At 45.1% G+C, this 21724-nt stretch overlaps 1 protein-coding gene across 1 annotated transcript; it reads right to left on the bottom strand.

The window, feature by feature from the left end:
• Positions 1 to 1839: 1839 nt before the first annotated feature.
• On the bottom strand, positions 1840 to 6865 carry LOC119391944 (uncharacterized). The gene is made up of 3 exons (XM_037659589.1): positions 6775 to 6865; positions 3113 to 3899; positions 1840 to 1927 (listed from the first exon to the last, which is right to left on the bottom strand). The coding sequence occupies exons 1-3, from the start codon at positions 6845 to 6847 to the stop codon at positions 1840 to 1842; spliced, it is 948 nt and encodes a 315-aa protein (XP_037515517.1). The 5' UTR covers positions 6848 to 6865.
• Positions 6866 to 21724: the final 14859 nt, after the last annotated feature.

Genomic DNA, 21724 nt, shown 5'->3' with positions numbered 1-21724 from the left:
TGCAGTGGCATACTTGTGGTGAAACAGTGAATGTGCAAAATTGCAATGCATTTTCTAAGCAGTAGCTTGGTTTTAATGTTACCGCTTTTGCAAACTTATTCTGTGCTAATTCTAAGGAGAATTTTATTTAAGATTTATGGTCAGTGACATGTTCATTTTGCAGGCAGCAACTGTATCAACAATCATTCAGTTTTCTATGTTGACCTCGTAAAAGCCACAATAATATAGCGCTGAAAACTTGCAAAGCAAAATCACTTCATGTTTTTGAAGTAATGTTCCTAACTGCCATGAACGTAAAAAGAAAAATAGATCCATGACAGATACTCAGCATATACAAGAGGTAATAGCATCTCGCAAACAGCCTGGCAACACTGTAGTCTCTCTCATATCATGCTCTATACACAAACATCCAGATCACTAATGTAAACAGTGTTCAGGGAAGATCACAGGAAATCTCAGAGCCAGAGAATACATCAAGTTGATCACATCAATGTCAAAAAGTACTGCAGTGTGATGTTGCTGACCTGCATATGGTCTTTAAGGTTGTACTAAGGGATGCTTCCAGAAACTTCCATTAGTAACATTCAAAAATACCAGAGGAAATAACAATCACTTCTTGTTAATGTTCAACAATTTATACACACGAAGTGAAGAACACGATCATGTTAAGTTGTAAATGTGGACTTGTAGCTAGTTGAAACCCTGCTGAATACTAAGTGCGAGAAAATCTACTTGGTGCACAACCCTTAAATTTTCTATAGCTAACATGAGTGGTGGTTGTTAGTGTGCCGAATCCACCCTGACCCTGTTCCTTTGTCACATTTGTCAAGGTTCAACTTTGAAGCATTGCAGTAAGTCACCCAAGAAAGAAGTGAAGTGCACTACTACGGGCATGGAGGAAAATATTTTGACATGGTTGCGATGGTAAAGTTTGCAGAACACAAGCTCATACAAATGAAAACTCTTTAATGGGCGAACTTGTGCCCAGCAAATCAAAAGTCAAAGTACAAGCAATACGCCCTTTACACTGACAGCGGCGATCAGTCGTCGGCCGTCGATAATCTGATCAACCGTAAAGCGTGCCGGCATTTGTACATGTGGCATCGAACAATCCAGCGTTATCGTTGGTCGCCACGTTAGTTCCAGAATAAACTCTACTGTTTTAGTTGGCTGCACAGTTTTATCAGAACAATCTAAAATAATCGGCAATGTTCGACATGCCGGCATGGCATGCACAAGGCAGTAGTTAAATCTGCAACGGGTCAGTTACATGAAACTCGCACTCTAGTGCATTCACACTTCTGGAGAAAAAGTATAGGAAGACACCTTTAGAATTATTTTATAAAAAGCAAACTAAAGAAAAATTCAGCTAAATTTTTTATGGGAAACGATTAGCAAGATTGCAAAAAAACTGCCTTCCATCACATTCAATCCAGAGGCATGGAGTTGCCTTACAGTCAATCTCTATGACCTTCTCAGCTGCCCACTTCTGAACACATGAAATGTGTGTTGTGCCAAAACAGAGAGAACTAACATAGCGCTTAGATACAAAGTAAGTTCTCTTTCTGTCAGGGCAGCTCACTGACACGATATGCTGCACCTTAGCATGTGTATTATCTGCCAGTCGTACAGCTGTGCCAGGGGCGTAGCCAGAAATTTTTTTCGGGGGGGGGGGTTCAACCATACATTATGTATGTTCGTGCGTGCGTTTGTATGTGTCCATGTATATATATGCAAGCAAAATTGAAAAATTTCGGGGGGGGTTTGAACCCCCCCAACCCCCCCCCTTGGCTACGCCCCTGAGCTGTGCAGTTAGTTTTCTGAGGCCTTTGATATTGTTCACTGTGGAACGCGCCCAGAGATGCGAACCCTGTCGTATTCCTCAACAGGGCCTATGATTTGCTGGGGGATTTGTGCCTCAATTATTCTACAAAGAGACACACTGACAGCTCTTGGTTTTCCCAAAAGGGCCAGCGACTCTTCTTCGGTGCGCAAATCACAACTAAAAAAAAACATGGCTGATCCCTCCGTCATAGGAATCGGTATAACACGAAAGTTAAACGTGTCTTCACAGAAGTAGTGCTTATTGTGTAGTGATATATGAGATCTTGTACAATGTCTATTCGTGTTTGGCAGCTATAGCACCGTTTGACGTGGATGCACCCATGTTGACAGCATGTCCTATCGCGACGACTAACGCACATGATCATTATTAAACCGTTGTGGTAGCTGACGGTGTGAACATATATTTGGACACAGCGAATCGTGAATCCCGCGTAAGGATGATATCAACAAGCTCATAATCAACACTGGTACCCGGTATGCACTTCTTCAAAGCGTCGTCAATTAAGGAGAGAAACGGCACTGTGTGCGCTTTCTAGTAATGGGTAGCCGACGCCTGTGCTCATGCATACATAACACACACTGCGCTTCAGCAACACGGGAGGTAGAGGTTCGTAGCCTGAGCCGCAAACGCGTGCGTCCCGCTGGCCTCTGTCTCGCAGGCGCGGCTCTCGCTCCACCAAGGCACAACATTCGCCCGTCAAAATCGCGTCCTTTCTGCAATGCATATTGCAGCAGTTTTGTTAGTCGGTGCTCTCGCAATTGAAGCAGTCGGCCGCGGAGAAATCCCGTTGGTGCACGTGGAAGCTGCACTACTCCGATGAGCCGACGCACGCTAACACGAAGCCAAAGGCAAAGAATGTAACTGCGTCAAGGGTGCCTCGGCGACGCCAGCGCGGCCAGTCTACCTCTCTGGTATCGAGACGCTGTAACCATGACCTCCGATATCGCGCGCAATCTCGGAGGAAGCGCTAGTAAGTGTCGATCGTGAAGCATTACTTCTTTTCACATCTCACAGACGGCGGCACCGCCCGCCGCGAAAGAGAATGTGTGAAAGATATAAGGCGCGTTCGCGCCGTGTCTAGCATCTCCCGAGATAGCTTAGTCGGTAGTGCGTCGGGCGCTTGCCGTCGCGGCCGCGACGTCGTGGGTTCGATTCCCAGCGGGTATCTTTTTCTTTCTCCCCCGTTGGCGTCCATTTTATCAACGTCATATCCGTAACGGGTGTACTTGGTGGACCCCGGCATAAAACACTTTCGTGTTAAAATGCTTAACTTGCTGACTTGCAGCTGCCTTGAGTGCACAGACTTTGCTGGCCATAAGCACTCTACTCATTACTTGATGAGGCACTCCCTTTGCGGAAGTAATCAGCTTCTTAATTTTGCCTAATCCTGCTTCAAAGACAAAGCAAGAATGTGCCCAAAGTGACCCTTGCATTGTAGCACTTTTTGCAAGGTGCAGCAATAAATGCACATTCGAAGTCATTTCCTTTTTGGAATAAAGGAATTGAACTTGAACGACAAATTGCACAAGACAATCTGTGCTATCACTTATGTCTTTGGCTGAGACAGTATCTTCAAGTAGGAGGTACACTGCTTTTAGCAGCAAGCTGAAGTGTTTCTGGTACTTGCCAGGCAACATTCCATCAACACAAACGAGGCTGAAATATAACAGCCACTGCTGCCACTCGCTTGCCTTCCAAAACTTCCTCAATTGGACAGATCTCGGCAGGCGTGTGATGCATTGAGGTGGGTTTATGGCACATAGCCTTTCATCAATTCTCCTAATGAAATTTGGTGATCCTATGTAATATGGAGCGCCAACACCACACAACCACAGCTCCATGAACTGGCGTGTCACGCCGCGCAAAACGCCATGCATGTAATCGGGTGTGGAGCCCCACACAATGTGAAACCCGACCGAATTAATTAATGGGGACGGCCCCTTCACTCCCCGAACATTCACTCCAGTTCTGTTCGCTTTATCCATGTCTTGAGTCATCCCTTCTTTAGTCCTGTCGGGCGGAGCTTCAGCGCTTACGGGGTACTTCACTGTTCCTGCCAAATAAATATGACAGAAACAAATTAAGCACAAAACTGAAGAGGGTTGGCAAAAAAAACCTTTGCTGCAATGAATAGTAGATATTTTAACTGGTATTAGTATTCCTGCAAATGTGAGGAACTCCCAACAGCTGCAATAATCAGTAAAGTTGAAAATTGGGCGAGTTGGTGATAGTTCATGTTTACGTGGGAAGCAGCGCAAATTAGACAAGGCACGAAAAGGAACGTAGAAAGACAGGACGACCGCTGCACTCGCAACTAGTTTATTTCGAAGAAAACATAGTTAATATACATACATGCAGGTGTACCACGTGTGGCCATGACTTACATATTACAACGGTTTTTTTTTTTTTTCAATGATTTTCCATAAAAGACACTTCGCTATCACTCAGAACTACGGATGGCTGGCTGATGCAGTCATTTTTTCTTTTTGTGATATGGAAAGCTTCGATCACTTCCCTGGTTAGCTGATCCTTGTGATTGGAAAGTATTATCGTTTCAGAGAACAGCGGCTTGCAACCACAATCCAAGCAATGCCGTCTAATGTGAGAATACGCATTATTTGTTAGTGATCTCTTATGTTCAGACAGCCTTGTGTTAACGCAACGGCCAGTCTGACCGATGTACATCTTTCTACATGACATAGGCAAACAATAAACTACTGCAGTCTTACACTCTACAAACGGAGAAGCATGTTTAATGTTGCACTGAAAACGATCCTTTTTTGTCGACAATTTTCTATCTAGCTTGGCACATATTTTTCCGAGTTTGTTTGGCGCAGAAAACACGACATTTAAGCCGTACCTGCTGCCTACCTTCTTTAGATTGTGTGCTATTTTGTGCGCGTAGGGTATCGCGACGCATTTTTTCTTATTTTCTTCAGGATCCCTGTCTTTTTTTGGCTGCGTTACACACAGGCCTGTGCGCACATTTCGAACTAACTTCTGCGCTGATCTACGCAGAACATGCTCCTCGTAACCAGAACTTGTCAATCTGTCAACCTGTTTTCTGAAACTTTCATTAATTTTTTCCGGACATGACTTGGCCAAAGCCGCGCGCAAGCACGAGTAGGCTATGCCGTTTTTTACTGTTTTTGAGTGCCCAGAAGAATAGTTGAGCAGGGGCTTTTCTGATCTAGGACTGTATGACCAGCATACATGGTCCGGCCTGCGTGCTAACGCCAAATCTAAAAACTGAAGTTGCCCGCCGCTTGGCACTTCCCAAGTAAATTCTAGCCCCCTGCTGCATTCCTTGAACACTTTTAAGATATCTATTACCGCTCTATCAAGCACACTGTGTTCTACAAAAACCAAATAGTCATCTACATAACGAAATATTTTCATTGCAAGGCCATTTAGGTTGGCTTCAATTTTTTTGTTTACGCAACCCAAAAAAATTGTGCTCAATACCGGAGCCACCTTTGACCCTATACATATCCCAGATTTTTGTTTGTACAATTCCCCATTCCATTCGACAAAGGTTGACTGCAGATAAAAGGTTAGTATTTCAAGAAATGTTCCTACTGACACGCCACATTTGTTGACAAATTCCATTTCATTATTATCATCAGTAATGCACTGTCTTACACTTGACATTAAGGGACCATGTGGAATGCTATAATATAAGTCCTGGACATCAATGCTAAAAAAATTGCAGTTACCAGGGTTTGAGGTTGATAAGAAGTCAACCACAGAATCGGAGTTCGGTACACAGAAAGGGTCGGATACTTTTAAGCTAACAAGCTGAGTTTGAAGAAAAGTAGAAACGTTCAGTTGCCATGAGTCTCTTTCTGACACAATGGACCTAAATGGAACATCAGGCTTATGTGTTTTTGCTGCAAAAAACAACTCAAGGTGCAAGTTGCTCGAGCGTTTCACTGAAGAAGCGAGCTTTTCCAGATTGTGGTTCAGCAGTAACGTGACAGCTTCATCTCTAACTTTGCTAGCTTTTTTGTTAACTCGAACAAAATTCTTTTTAACTGCAGTTATTGCTTTTTCCTGGAACAACCCGTCTGGCAAAATAACAAAACACCCCTCCTTGTCTGAGGTAAGGAACCGCAGTTCATTTGTAATGCCAAAATGTACTAATTTCCTTACATGCGGTTGCTTGCCACTGGAGGTTGTCGTCCTCGTTAATACATCCACGCATTCCGTGGTGAAGCGTGGTCGCTCTTCATCTGACACACGTCGGGCAAGGGTCTTGGTCAGGGCTACTTTCTCCGGTGGGGTGAAGGTTGGCTCGAAGATCACTAACAAATAATGCGTATTCTCACATTAGACGGCATTGCTTGGATTGTGGTTGCAAGCCGCTGTTCTCTGAAACGATAATACTTTCCAATCACAAGGATCAGCTAACCAGGGAAGTGATCGAAGCTTTCCATATCACAAAAAGAAAAAATGACTGCATCAGCCAGCCATCCGTAGTTCTGAGTGATAGCGAAGTGTCTTTTTTGGAAAATCATTGAAAAAAAAAAAAAAACCGTTGTAATATGTAAGTCATGGCCACACGTGGTACACCTGCATGTATGTATATTAACTATGTTTTCTTCGAAATAAACTAGTTGCGAGTGCAGCGGTCGTCCTGTCTTTCTACGTTCCTTTTCGTGCCTTGTCTAATTTGCGCTGCTTCCCACGTAAACATGAGCTGCAATAATGCATGCAGATGTGAAGTAAGTTTTCAAAAAGTTTGTACAAGTAAAACAAGAAGGCTGGCATGTCATGAATGCACATTGGCCGTTACTGTGGAACAATTACTTTGCAAAAAGAATGCAGTATCCAAATTGCAGTGGCAAAAGTGTGATGGTGAAGCTCATACGTGCACAGATTAAAATGTAGTCAGCCAGATATTTTTTTATACAAGTGAGTTTTCTTACCTTCAATGCACTTGCCAGGGTGCAAATACCAGCCACACCCAAAGTATCCATTATACTGGACTGTGTTCTGCATCAGAGCCCTGGCTGGAGCGTCAGCGCCACAGCAGTGAAACAATAGACCTGTACAGTAAAAAAAAAGAAAGTCTTTATGTAAAAATGGGACAGCGTTACATTGGTTGTCAAACGGTGCACCTTCGATCACAATTGAGCCTGGATGGGATAAAATTTCTCGGTCCAGATTGCCTGATTTGTACAAGTTGCGGAATGGGGCCAATTTCGCTCAGAATGTCAATCTGAACCAGACGCAATTGCGAATTCAGGTGGCTGTGTGACAGTGGTATTACACTCGACTCAAAACGCCTATGTGTTGACAATTGATCTTTTAAAAGCAGTACCATTATTTGTTATAATGTAATTTAAGAACGGAAATACGCTTAAATTAGGCAACTCTCCTTAAGAGTTAAAAATATTTTGCATGTTGGTGAGTTTTCGACGTGTTATATAGCAGTCAAACTATATTATAAGAATGACATTGTCAAGAAGAAAAAAGCAACTGTGGCAACAAGTTTATGTTTTGACTTTTTTAAACTGTTAAAAAATATTTTTTTCAGTTTTTGGTTATGGAATATTGTGAAGGGTGATGACGTGCTTTTAAGTTTTCTAGAAGGAGATTACAAAAAGAAGAGGGACCCACTTTTGAGTGAAAAGGTCTCTCCATCACATGTCCACTCAATCCCACTATCGGCGAGCGAGTCCATTTGCTTGGCAAATGCCTCTAACACTAATGTTATATCTGGATGACTCTGTCCGTACCACAGTGTTGCAACCGTGACATTTTTTGACCGCAATCCTGGCGGCAACTCATTAATTATAGTCTGGACGGGCCATATCGAGAACTTTGAAGAGTTGAACACAGGACTCCCATCCGAGTTTATTGTCAAGGTTATGTCCATTGGGCCAAGACAGGCATCCTTGCGTTGGTGCCGATACAAACTTCCGTCGGTAACGTCTGTCATAGAGGCGGCCTCTGAACGATGCGAAAGTGCATCTAAGGAGTTCTTCAGTGACCTGGAAATCTCTTTAGATGATAGAATCGAAGATAGCTGCTGCCCCATGGGAAGAGTCACAAAAAAACTTCCTTGCGCCGTAAGGATGTCTCCAGTGTAGAGCTTTTCGCATTGTGTACATGTTGCCTTCACATCTTTTCCTTTCTTGGGGTCCCCGTCACATTCGCCAAGAAGGCACATGCAATCGGGGCAATAGAAATGAAAGCCCAGGCTTTCAGTGGAGACTCCGGCGAATTTCTTGAATAGAAACTTTGTGTCAGGGAGATCGTTTCTTTTCATTAAAAAACTGACTAGCTTCATGAGGTGTTCCACTTGTGTCCACACAAGACCAAAGTTTACAGCAAAGTCCATGACTAGGGTCACGACGTCTTCAGCAGAGAAATCAGAGCCGAAGCAGCCTTCAGCTTCACCATCATCTTCATTTGCGTTCCGTGATCCTTCCTCATCGACGCTCGGTCCTAACTCCTCGCACTCGTCGACTTCCCCGCTTGACCAGACGTGAACTGGCGAATTACCAGCTGGTTCGTCTGCAGCAGGACCGCCATCTGACATCACGCTTTCCACTTGGCTAGTGTTAGCCGCGAGGCGAGATGCCCTGTACCGCGTTGATCTCGGCAGCTCATTCCCATCAAAGGATAGCTCTGAATAGAGCTTGCGTCGTTTAGGCGTCCTGGACATGTCAGCGGTACAGGATATACACTTCGCACTGCGGGATTAACACCGCTATCTAATTTAAAGAAAATACAAAGCGAGCGCTTGATCGTGTGAAAATCTCGGCCCACAAAAGCGCAAACGAGAAACGACTTGAGACCTGGATTCGATCTGCTATACAGCGGCTAAATGATGAAAGCGAATACATGATGATGTATTTTTTATTTGCATACCCAGCACCAAATTTTGTGTTAAAGGTTTTTATTCATATAGGTCACTTTTTTGAACATAATGCTATTCATGCATAATCAGGTTGTGCGCGTATAAATTTAGGCCAGGGCAGGCAGCCTTGACTTGACTGGTAAGTGGCTTGGTCGGCTTGCTATGCATGGCTGAGCTTAGCCAAGCTGAGCACAATCCACACCGTGCTTCATGTAAGTGGCCCGCGTGCAGCACGTATATAGCACGTTGTATATCCGATTTCGTTCGCTATGTACGCACTAGTTCGCTTTCTAGATAACGACCACGCACATGACACTCGCCGGTACGTTGTGCTAGTGGACGATATCCGCGATTTTCATCCGAAGCACGAGACAGACTTTGACGGCAAGGCAGTGTATGTTGTGCACTGGGTGGACAATGTAGACAGCGACAACACGGGTGATTTTACAGCACAGATACTTCGACTTGGTGGTAAGTGCATTCATCTGCCCTGATCGATGAGTTAATCTAATATCAGCACCTGCACTTTCAGCCACAGAGAAAAAAGCTCGCGAATCACCGAGAAGAATCCCGATCCCTAAAATGATGGTTCATCAAAACTTGGACGATGAAGAAGCTGTGGCCAAGAAGGCCACTGCACCTGCACTTGTCCATTCACAAACCTTTTTTTTTCAGTCTTTTCTCTCTCTCTTCTTTTATTAGGGCTGATTTATAAGCTATGCATTATTTAAAAATATTTCGAGCATGTGTATTGTTCCAAAATTTGCAGGCAGCAGGAAACAAAAGAACAGCTTTCAACCGGGCTGCAGCAAAGAAAGACCGGTACGAGCAGATTCTGAAAAAACAGATGAGCCACGCTCTCGGAAAAAAACTCGGAACAAACTGTGAGTATATACTAGGAAATACGTGTTGTTTTCTCAAACTTTTCTTTTTTTCACTGTGGCATCAAAAATATTTGTTTACGCAGCAAAAAAGGCGACAAAGTTCATCATCACGCTCAGATGACTCTCTCGTATCCAGCTCAGAAGTAAAAGAAGAAAAGAAAAAAATTGGCCGCGTATCTGCGTGCTTCGCTGCAAATGTCGTGTAAAGACGATAGAAGAGGCGCTGTGTGAGATATGGACGCCATCTGGCAATACGTCGCGAAACATGAGTGCTGTGTTGCGTGCTGGTAGTCCCGGCGCAGCAGCAGGCGAAGACCGGCGGTGACCAACGCGACCGGCGGGGACGCCAGCCAGCCCGAAAACGCGGTTTGGCGCGAAGCGCTGAGGGAGAGAAACGTCCGCACTCAACGAGTACTCTCCACACACTCTTTTATTTACACGTCGCCTGGGTAAAACAGGAACGCCAGAGCGGCGCCCACAACCGGCAGCCTGAAGGCCGCCCACAACGCTGCTTTTTCATTTTTTAAATATTTTTTTTCACCTTCTTGGCCTTCTCAAAACTAAAGTTTTTCAACACCAACCCATGGCATTCGTACAGTGCAACAGAACCGAAACCGAAACACAACAATGAGCTCGTGCGAAGGGCACGGAGGAAGGCAAATTTCAGCGCAGTCGCATTTTCAGCTTTGTTGAAACAGCGCTCACTAGACGACGACGAAGTAAAAGAAGGCACAGGACAGGCGCTGCCTGTCCTGTGCCTTCTTTTACTTCGTCGTCGTCTAGTGAGCGCTGTTTCAACAAAGATGAACGCATACCAACTCGCTCAAGCTTCCATTCTTATGCATTTTCAGCGCAGCTTAAGAAACTAGGGTACTTAAAATTACGTATGTATGAATTTTCTATTAAAGGAACACGCCACCTAATACTTACCTAGTGATGTTGCACCTCAGATATGCATGATATTTACTTTTTGATCGACAACGTTCACAAGTATGAACAGCCGTACCAGTTCAAGACGGCTGGCCCTTGGGCAAGTGGTTCACCTTTGGCCGAGTGGCTGAATCGAGGGACGTGCCGACAAACAGAAAGACAGACACACCAAAATTTCTGCGTTTAAGTTCCCCTAGAAAGACTATCGTCTTTAAAAAAACGCCAGGCCTGGGCTGAAACCGCAGCACAGTCACAGCGAAAGCTGGAAGAGCGGCGTTTCTAGGGCTACAATACAAGTACACTAGCAATGTACCCACTACGCCATAAATCACAATTATTGTGAAGTTGGGAAGCACCTACTAAGCCATTATTCGTCATTCTGCGGAGAAGCGAGGCACCAGCTACACGTGTGTAAGGCATTATGTGCACTTTGTTGACGCGACGACCGATGACGATGAAGAATTATGGCTCAGCCCTTTGTAACGGGTTGCAAGCTTTAAACGGCCCACCAGTTATGTAATTTGCATTGGGTGACGCCCGGTCGCTATTTCCCTCTCCCGTCATGCTGTATAATATACGTCGAGTTGGCGAGAGACGGGTGGGGGGGGGGGGGCGAAGAACTTTACTGAGACCCCGAGGAAATGGATCATGCGCTTATGGGCTCCCTTGGCAACCAATACAAGTGCACTTGCGAGGAACCCACTACGCTCTAAATCATTGTAATTCTACTGAGACCCCGAGGAAATGGATAATGCGCTTATGGGCTTCCTTGGCAACCAATACAAGTGCACTTGCGAGGAACCCACTATGCTTTAAATCATTGTAATTTTTGAGAAGTAGGGCAGCAGGCACTGTGCCATTTTTCGTCATTCTACGGAGAGCCGTGGTACCTGCTAAACGCATGTAAGGCATTATGCGCACTTTGTTGATGCTGTGCCTGATGACGATGAAGAATTATGGCAGAGCCCTTTGTAGTGGGTTGGAAGCATTCAACAACCTACTCGTTGCGCAATTCGCATTGTGTGACGCCTGGTTACAGAATTCGCGTTGTCCGACGCTTGGTGCTTATTTTACTCTGCTACCACGCTATATTGCATATGCTAATGTGGTTCCCTCCCGACATGAAGCCTGTATAGGACCTTTTTGCAAAGCAGTTTCAAGCACCGGCATGGCTCAGAGGTTGAATACTGGGCTCCCACGCAGAGGGCCCAGGTTCGAACCTCGTTCCATCCTGGAATTTTTTTCTTATTTCGTTTTTTTTTTCTTATTTCGAGCGATACTGGTTACGGACACCGGCGGCGGCGGCGGCGGACAACTACGGCGCCAAAAACGGCCGGTGAAATGATCTCATAACAGCTTTCGCTGTAAAACAAACTTTGAAAAGAGAGATGCAAGGAGCTGCGACAGGATAATATGTTCCCGCAAGAACAAGTTAGATCACAGCAGGTGCTATTAAATTCGAAATTGCTGAGGTGTAAATACAATAATTATATATGTTTTTCCTTTATAGTTCATAAACTCGGACAGTTCATTATATGTTTATAACAATCTCTTCATTCCATAGCTAGTGAACATTTGTTAAACATTTTGACAGTTGAAGACCAGCAGCACCGCAGAGAGCCTGGCGTTGAAAGCTAGCTGTACAAGCTACAAAAGAGACGGCAAAGGCCACAAGCAACCTAGGTGCATATCGATTTTAGATGTGAAGCATCTTATAGCGGAGTTCAATCCGGTGGTGGTGGTGGTGGTGGTGTGCGGCGTGACCACCCTTACTGCGCATGCGCAAGCCATCTCCACGCACCTCATCTCCCTCTCTAATCCTCTCCCTCTCCCCGTTCTCTCCCCTCTTCCTCCTCCCCTTTCCCTCTCTCCCACTCTCCCCTGTCCCTCTCTCCCCTCCCCCTCTCCACTCCCCCTCTGAAACGCGGGCTCTACATGCCGAAACGCTGCTTCGCATCGCCTCATGGTCGCCTTTAGCGGGAGATGGTGTGATTTTTTTTGCTTTTAAATATATTTAGTGTTACTTGTTTCATACTATACAGAATTATCAACAATCACCTGAGGTATATATAGCGTAACAGTACTCCTTGAGCTAGAGTACTTTAAGTGGCATTGATTTCTCGCATGAGGAATCAAGATGTATAATCGGTTAGTTAATAATCACTCATCATTTTTTCAAGTTTAGTTTAAAACACTTTGCACTATACAAATTGCAGCCCAGTGAGTCAACAAAGCATTTCTGCGTGTAACAAATTCAAAGGATCGCGCATATTTCATGACTTGAGCCATGAGCCTTGCTATCAAATGCACTGTTGTTCCACTTACTTCCTCAGCAAATGGCATTTTACACAATGAAGCACAAAAGTAACTGGAATGTCTATGTATTGTGTATTGGCAACTTTTTGTAAATTGGTCTTTTGTTTATTTGAATTCTTATGCAAAAATATGCCCACTTTTTTTTACGAAGTCAGCTCAATGACTAAACTCTATCCCTCATCTTACAGTTGCAAATTTGTATGAAAGCTGTCTGTCTTGCAAACAGATCTTATTTATTTTTGCATGCATAGATGAAGTAAAATGTTGCATGTAAATAATTGAAAGAGGCTACATCATTTTTTCAATACAGCCCTTGGAACTGATTTGCCAATTGAAAAAGATGAAGAAATGGTCATGCGAGACACAACACCCATGGCACCAAATAAGTTAGGAGATGTGTGTTGCTATGCTCGTGAGATCTAAATTCTGGCATTTTCATACTTACAGCTGCTGGCAGTCTGCGCTCAAGAAGTGCCATTGATGGTAAGGCTTTATTTGTGTTGCATTTCTTACATGTAATAATTACAATATGAATTACTTGGTTGCAGACCTCTCAGAAGAACCTGCTACATTGATGACTGGTGAGTTGCTGGCTTGCTTATGTGTAGTATTTGTTGCTAAAACATGCAGGTTTGCTCTTTCTGTGTGCAGCATGCGCAGCAAGTGGACCTGATGACCTGTCTACTACAGGTAGGCTTAGACTTGCATGTTTCTATCACAAGAAAATTCTGACACTGAATGCTTCACAAGTTTGCTCCACCTTTTTTTCAGGGAAAGATTTTTCATGTTTACAAGATGGCTCTGTAAGTATATACTAGTCACTTAACCTGGGAAGTTCAAGCACCCTACGAAACGAGCACAATGTTATGTTCCTTGAACATAATGAATGCAAATTGTGAAACAGTAAAAGTTATAATATCCATTGTGTAGATGCCAACAGAATTAGTAGCATGTTATGTGTTCACACCAGCAATTCTGGAAGCCCGTATAGTTACAAAATGTTTGTAAAAAGATTACTGGTACTTAACGTGTCTCTTTAAGCATATGCTGTGCAGTGAAAGCACAGAATATTTCACAGACGTGTTCAGTTGTGAAGAAATGTGCTTACGTTCGGTAGATTGAGTAGTTGTGGCCCACTTGTCACTTCACTATACCATCCTTACATCCAGCTTAACAGCACAAATTTAGTTACAGTAGTCATTTATAATCTCAGTGACAAAGAGATATTATTTTTGTGCATACTCCCTGTTTTCTAATGTACTACACTTGTAAACGAAAGAACTCCAGATGGTCAAAATTTCCAAAGCCCTCCACTACAGGCACGTAGCCAGGATTTTTTTTCGGGGGGCCCAAGGCCTAATTCCTAATTGTTTGAAAGAAAGTCTTTCCATGGTAAAAATAAAACAAAAGTTGCCCGGGAATATAGAAGGCCGGACGAATTTCGGGGTGGGGCACGCCGCCCCCTCCCCTTGCCTACGTTCCTGCTCCACTATGATATCCCTCATACATCCCTCATAATCATATTGTGGTTTTGGAAGATATGATTAACCTTGTCAAAGTAAATGCCCGCAGAACAGCTCAGAGATGCTCCAATCAGTTGTCGGTGTGCAGCATCTTGGCACATTGCCAATGACAGTGGTGCAAAACACCAGCAATTAAGCTAAGCAAAGCTAACATATTAGTAAGTTTGTGAAATGTGCTGTACAATAAATACACTTCTATGTAGTACATCTAACATGCTGTCGTTCAGAGAGTACAGACGGCTTGTATTGTATACTTGCATCTATCATTTTCAGTAGCTAGATATATTGCCACTCGTGAAACTGCACCTGCAACAAGTTTACAGATACGTAAATTCTATATTACCAGTAGGGGTGTGTGAATATTCAAATGCGAGTCAAATAGTAGCCCCGCAAATAGTTCAGTTGATGAATTGAATATTTACTATTCAAGTTCTCAAGTACTGAAACTTGGTGATACCTACCTGATTGGAATGTCTCATAACTACGTGCTAAATTGTAGTACGCATTAACCATTAAGTATAAATTTGCATCTGACATGTGCCTCTGTTACCCAAAAATAAGTGCAGTACTACCGAAAATTTTGCCTAAAGTTCCTGTCGCAAGGCCTCTCCTTTTTTTTTTGCCAAAGCGCTGAAAAAATGGCTGCTTTCTTGCACGAACATCCGATAGCGCCCGGTGGCGCTACCAAGGAGCATTTCAAAAACTATTTCAGGGTCCGGCATCTACAACTGCTCACTAGCCGGTAGGCATACAACAAGCTGCAGCGATTTAAACTTTCAGCAAATACATTAGGCTGCCCCCCCCCCCCAACCCCATTGCGCAAGTCAAGCAAACAAAAAATAACCATGCTCACCACCCTACTCCACGAAAAAATTATATTGCTGGAGAACTTCTAAAAATAAAATTTTTGCTATTTGATATCTGACACTCCTGATTCGAAGTGCTAACTTGCACTTCTTAAAGGAGCACTGACATCAAATTTTAAAGTCGAGATGTGCCATTCATTCGATTGCTCGGTATGCATAGGTCTTCTTGGCCAAATTTGAATGGCGTCCGTCGCGCAGAAGCAATTTTATTTCGAGGGCAAACAGCGTACAAAAGCTCAACGGAAGATTGATCACGCTTCGACACCGACACTAGTGCTACGTGTAAGGTGTGATACATTCCGCAAATACCATCCTGAGTGACGATACGCTAGTAACAGTGACGTCGCCGATCTGAGTGTATTTATTGTGGCGCCGACGCCAGGCGACGCTCTCACTCCCAGCCAGTGGAGTTACTGTATATGAAAGGTAGCATATACAGTAACTCTACCAGCCAGTGGCTCTCCTTGCTCTCCCGATCCGTGCTTGCGATTCAACGTGTCGCATCGACTAATTTGACGTGTGCTCCACAGCGCGAGTGCGATCAATCGGAGCGACTACGTGCCAGCATGTCGGGGAACCGCTGCGCAGTGCGGACCTGCTCGTCGATGCGCGGAAAAAGCGGAAAGTGCGTGGCGTTTCATTACAGGTACGGTACACGCTAACACGACCACAAGCTATCAAAGTGGAGTAGCCTATAGATAAATAACATCGCTAACAAGTAACACGCATGTAGCGTTAATAGTGAGTGTTAGTTCGTCCGTGGACTTCCTTGCGCTGGCGTAATACCGGGTTACTGCAGCCGTAACCGTGAGAGGGCGGATAGATGGGGCCATCTGGCGGCGCAAGGAAGAACCTGGCAAGCACAGAGTGCAGAATTGTTATTGTAGAAACCTATCGTATTCTATTTCTCTGCTGGTATGCATTCGCTATGCCGATATTCCATAGACCCCTTTGCGTATACCGGAATGCCGTGCATGCTAAAATTCTCTGATATAGCTAATTGAGACACACCAGCGAGTATGGCCCAAGCGTGCGTCCCCGGGCACCTCCTCGTTGCTGCTTGGAGCGGCGTCCATTTCTGAATCGCTGTTTTGCAAAGGGTCGAAGCTTAAATGATTCGCGACGTCGCGTATCGCGGTGATTCTAAGTTCCAGAATGTCGTCTTCAACACAAGTCGATACTTTTGACGGCGTCGACGGCTACGCTGGTGACAAGGCATGACTGAACGTGTGCGCCTAGCAGACGAAATGTCAGCTGAGCAGCTGATCCTCACGTCACTCCTTTCTGTGGACAAGTGGTCGCGGTCTGGAGTTGACCGCGAGGGAGCGCTGCCAGCGCTAAAAAATGGCGGGCTTGTAGGCCGTTTTGAATCGTGCTAGATACCGGTGATATAAATCAATAAAACAGATAGCTATTCGTCCCTCAGGTGCATTTTCGGTCGCGAATCGTTACTAGGGGGCAGATAACTACTCGTGGACGCAAAAATCTTGACATGCGTAAATTTGATGTCAGTGCTCCTTTAAGCAGTGTCAGCCGATAAGAGTGTCATAGTATCAAGATGTTGCTTCACTCTCTCCCTTGATTTTTACAGTTTCATCTTCGAAAAGGCATCTGCCTCACACCTATTCAGGCAAAGAGAATTCTTTGCCACAAGAAATGTACAACTACAGTGCTGATTCAAGCCAGCTGAAGCAGCAAAGGCCTATGGGGCTCTGTAATATTTTTTTGTGTGTAAATAATAAATTGTGAATCATATTCTACATTTAACGTGAAATCCTTGGGGTGTTTAATGTACTTCGAATGATAATTATTTGCAAGTTCAAGGTTATTTGAGCTAGATGGAGTACATGTACAGTTGAGTGACAACGGGGATTGGGACCAGTTCCCAACTGGGAGTGCGTTCCCAACTGGTCCCAGTTGTCAACTGGGAGTGTATTCCCAACTGGTCTCAGTTCCCAACTGGGAATGCATTCCCAACTGGTCCCAGTTGCCAGCTGGGATACATTCCCAACTGGTCCCAGTTCCCAACTGGAAATGTTTTCCTTAAACCAGTTGAACTGGAACCAGTTGAAACCAGTTGGATTCCCAGTTACACATTTTCACCTGGGATATTACAGGGTTTTTGGCATGGCACATACTTTCTGTGCAAAATGATGACTTTTAGCAATGATCATGACAACGACTAATAAATGACTTAAGTCTCCATCGTATCATTTAAGAAGAAAAGAAGTTGAAAGTATGGCCACACTCCACGTCGTCCAGGCCGGAGCCGCTTTTGTTTCCTTTTTTGCTGAGAATGAGGAGTCGCCGAAACTTGTCCCGCAGGGATTTCCTCGTCTTTGAACAAGTTCGATGGCCTCTGCGCAATGGGAAATTACAAGATATAGCAGCGCTGATGAAAGTCGCACGAAAGACCACGTGCTAACTTACCATCAATGTTGACACCAGGCACAGCGACCTCCCGCCACATCGCAGCTTTCACCAATTTATCCTTGTATTTCCGGTGGCTGGCCATCCATAAAAGTGGCCTCTGCTCTACTGCAGCTATGAGCATTTCATTGTCGACAAAGGCCCCGTCCATTGCTCTGCACACCACGGCAACTGCAGCACTGCACGACTGAAAAAACACGGCGCTTGTGCCGCACATGTTCCGGAAGTGTGATTGTGAGCGCCATAAACATCCGGTGCGGTCGTAGATGATGTTCTGCATCGTATTTTCAAGGCCGAAAACTGTCATATATGCCTGCTTACTACATCTACTGCCAGTGGATGCAGTTCTGCAGCAAGTCGAACGGCTGAGCTAACGACAACAATCCGCTAGCGATTTTCCGCCTACACTCTAAGAAAAAAAAAGTGTCAAAAGAGGGTCATGGAACCGTGACTCTCTTCGGGCGTTCGTGTGACCACTTTTGGAAGGTACAGGCAGAGAAAAAGAGTAAGCATTTCGGAAGGAGTCGCTGGACGCTCCTGAAGCGCGTTTCGATTAGCTTCCGTCATGAAAGAGCCGCCGTATACGCCATACATATCGCGCGCTTGCCCTTTGGCGCCGTTGTGGCGCGTTGCTCGCCGACGGAGACGGGGTTGGTGCAGGAATGGTGCGCCGCTTCTGCCTTCTCTCTCAGTCGTCTCAGTCTCCTCGTCCATTGGAATGCGTTGCGTGGTTGCGTTGGTTGCGTGTCTTGAAGTTTCATCAGTTTCATGTTCATGCGCGTCTTCGGTGGTGTTGACGCCGGCTCCGTGCATGAAGTGACGCTTGGAGGGCGGAATATTCATGGAGCTGCGGATACGGGCAACGGGCGCCAGTTAACGGTGAGTGTACTGCTTTCGTAGGCACTAATTATACAGCTTTAGCTGGGCGTCTGCAGCAGCTCTGCTGAAGTTATCTGCCAGCCATTTCCAACAGCAGCCTGTGTCCGCGGGGCTGTTGCGGATGCCCAACTAAAGCTGTCAGTTAACGAGTTGCCAACGTTATGCGCGTTGCTGTACAAGCTCCCATAAAGTGAGCGATGCAAACAATTATGGTCATTTCTTGCTGATTTCACGTTGTGTCTGCACTACTGAAGGTGCAAGAGGTCGTTTTCAGATGCACTTTAGTCTACTTCATAATAACATTTCCATCGACCTTGAGTCTGCTGCGTGCTTCCGCGCGTGGGAACGTGAAAAAGAAAGCCTGTGTACAGAACGCTCACACGCACCATATATAATGGTTTTTGTTGGCTGAAAGACGGTAGTTTGAGGTGCAGATATAGTACGGTGGCTTCCAGAACGTACGCAATAGTAATTCCAGTTGGACACGCCTCGCCGGTAAGGCGAAAAAGCTAGAGACTGTAGACGGCGCCCGTTGTTGCGGCCGCCGCTGTGCACTTTTTTGCTTCGTTGCTGTTTGCTATTTACATGGTTTGCCGACATCTGCGATGACGCTATAGCAGAATCAAGCGAGTGCACGTGATTGTGGGAGTTATGTGTGCTAATTCTAGCATATGACATGTCTGATCTCGACGTAGACGGCGTCCGCATACGCTAGGTGTCGTTCGAGCCCTCGTACTCGCATGTGTTTATCTGAGTATGGGTTACGTTTGTAAAACATGCGGTCAGTAACCGCTCACGGCGTGCCCCTGACTGCCGGAGGATGTGCTTGGGTGTCGAGGTAAGCCGGCGCAAAACCGTGTTTACTCTGAAACCAAATTGTGCAGCGATTTCTCAGAAAAGAAGTGCTTTCATTCGTGTATAGTCAGTGCCTATTGCGAGACGAGGTTCCCGCTGCCTTTTACGTGAAAATTCGTTTTCGTTGCGAAATTTGAACAAAACACTCGTGGCAGATGTGTGTACAATAACGGTGTGTTGAGCAAAGGGTGTTTTTAAATACAAATAATGTGTGTGTTTTGGTTATTCCCAGAATCCCGGATCACTTCACCCGCCTCTTCACTTCAGTTGACAGCCACACTCGGGGAAACGAAGGTGCCGCTCTGCTCTGGCACCTCACCTCTCGATGGGAAAATCAACAGCGGCGTTCGCCCTGTCAACGAGGCAGTCGGTCGTACATTTCTTTTGGTTGGACAAGACGACGTATGAAAACAGGTGAGTGGCACCCACGCAAAGGAGCCTAAACCAATTTCGTTTGTTGTTTAAAAGAGGCTCACATCATCTTGTGCTGCAAGTTTGTCGCCAAGTGACGTCACGGTTACAAAAGGTACTATTTGCAAGTTGTGTTTTACACGATAACGGCAAAAAACTTGGTTCCTTACCATATGTGTTTGCATTTGTTGTTTTGTTGTGAGCCTTCATTGTGTCTATGTGAACCACTTATTTTTTAGGTTTCGCAAACCTTTACTGCAATTTCATTTTCTTATCATAATATCACGTTCTGCTTTTCAGATACCGTTTTTCATGGTGCTCACGCTGAACAGGAGCGACAACCTAGCAAGCCACAAGTCTCATGCCTCCAGCCGTCACCACTTTTTGATTTATTCTTAATCATAAGGAATAAAGATTGAAACATGATGCCTATTTCTGCAGTTTATTTTGCACTATATGGCACTATGCACACCAGTCACACATTTTAGTTGGCTATACTCATAGAAGCATGTAAATGAGAAATACCCAAACTTCTTAATTGGAAGTCAAAGACCATCTTTTTGCGCTTTCTATATAACTTTGCTGGAAAATATGTGTTGTTTTGACGAGTTTTATTAAAATAATGCTAAAACTGAACTATTCTTTTTGTGCAGTCGCTGGGCAGAACGGCAAGTACACTCTAAATCAAATCCTGGCTAGATTCCACGCGTGTAAGCAGGAAATCCAGACAAATTTTGGCCGCCTCTAGACCGTTCGTTAGGCGGCTCCATATGCGGCGCCAAGAGCAAGCGGCCCATTTCTACGGGGCCCCCTGAATAGGCGTGACGCAAGATAGGCAGGAATTTAAGTCATTTTTTCCTGGCTAGGTACGGCCTACACTTACGCGTGACGACAACGTTGCGGCGTCGGGAGTCGGTATTTCCTGTCTATGGGCGGCCTGTGGTTATGCGGCCCAAAAGCGGTCTCGGAAAAAAAATGAAATAACTCAAGCATATTAACGCTTTGTGATTTACAATTTCACCAGGTATTATTCTGACATATTAGAAGACAAATGATAACTCAGTAACACTCATACATGACACAAACACACTTTGAATACACACCAGCGGATTCGAACCCGGGACGCACGCATTGAAAGCAGACACGGTAACCGCTAGAGTTACTGTATATGCTACCTTTAGGTAGCAGAGTTGCGCATCTGTTTTCCAACGCCGCTAGCAACCATGCATTGCGGAGAAGCTGACGCTCGGGCCAATTTTCGTATTTCTCGACGCCGCCGCTGCAGCTCACTCAATTAACGCTAGTCATCGAGAGCCAATGTTTATCGCCAGCCTTCGACACGCCAAACATGTTTATCGGCGACGCGGTAGGCATGTCGCCTGCACAAACGGAGTGCGACTTCACCGCATAGCGGTGGTTGCTAGCCGGACCTATGCGCAACTCTGCTACCTAAAGGTAGCATATACAGTGACTCTAGTAACCGCTACACCACAGCGCCACCACGTTTGCGCTGAAATTTCACGGGGGTATATATCTACCAATCGCTCTGCGGTCCTTGCTTCGCCTTTTTCGCTGTTGTTGTGCTTTCGTGTTGTGTTGACATTTTCATTCGGTGAATATATGTTCCGGAGCCGGCAGAGAGTCATGAAAGCTGCTGCATTTCAGTTGTGACTGTGTTCTTCCGCTCGTAGTTGCCGCAGGAAAATAACATCAGCGCTGCTCCATGCATCACGTTTACTTCGCCGAAATTGCGCGGATACCAAGCATCGTGCATACATTAATGTGTATGTAGTGAATGCACGGGGTGAGAAATACTGTTTATTCCTACCGCGCGCTGCACGCTCTTATATACCGTGACTAGCGCGTTTTGTGCGCTTCAAAGACCACCCAATCTTGCATATGAAGCTTCCATTCGT

The sequence above is a fragment of the Rhipicephalus sanguineus genome, chromosome 4, assembly GCF_013339695.2.
Source record: "Rhipicephalus sanguineus isolate Rsan-2018 chromosome 4, BIME_Rsan_1.4, whole genome shotgun sequence".
Classification (NCBI taxonomy): domain Eukaryota; kingdom Metazoa; phylum Arthropoda; class Arachnida; order Ixodida; family Ixodidae; genus Rhipicephalus; species Rhipicephalus sanguineus.
The sequence above is the reverse complement of the archived record's forward strand: the minus strand, read 5'-3'. Positions and strand labels throughout refer to the sequence as shown.

What these genes read in the sequence shown, in the direction of transcription:
- LOC119391944 (XM_037659589.1), bottom strand. Translation starts at nt 6,847, where the DNA reads ATGCAGAACACAGTCCAGTATAATGGATACTTTGGGTGTGGCTGGTAT. An exon ending in CCCTGGCAAGTGCATTGAAG is followed by an intron (nt 3,900 to 6,774) that starts GTAAGAAAACTC and finishes TTTATTTGGCAG; the next exon opens with GAACAGTGAAGTACCCCGTA. An exon ending in GCTGCAAGTCAGCAAGTTAA is followed by an intron (nt 1,928 to 3,112) that starts GCATTTTAACAC and finishes GTCTCTTTGTAG; the next exon opens with AATAATTGAGGCACAAATCC.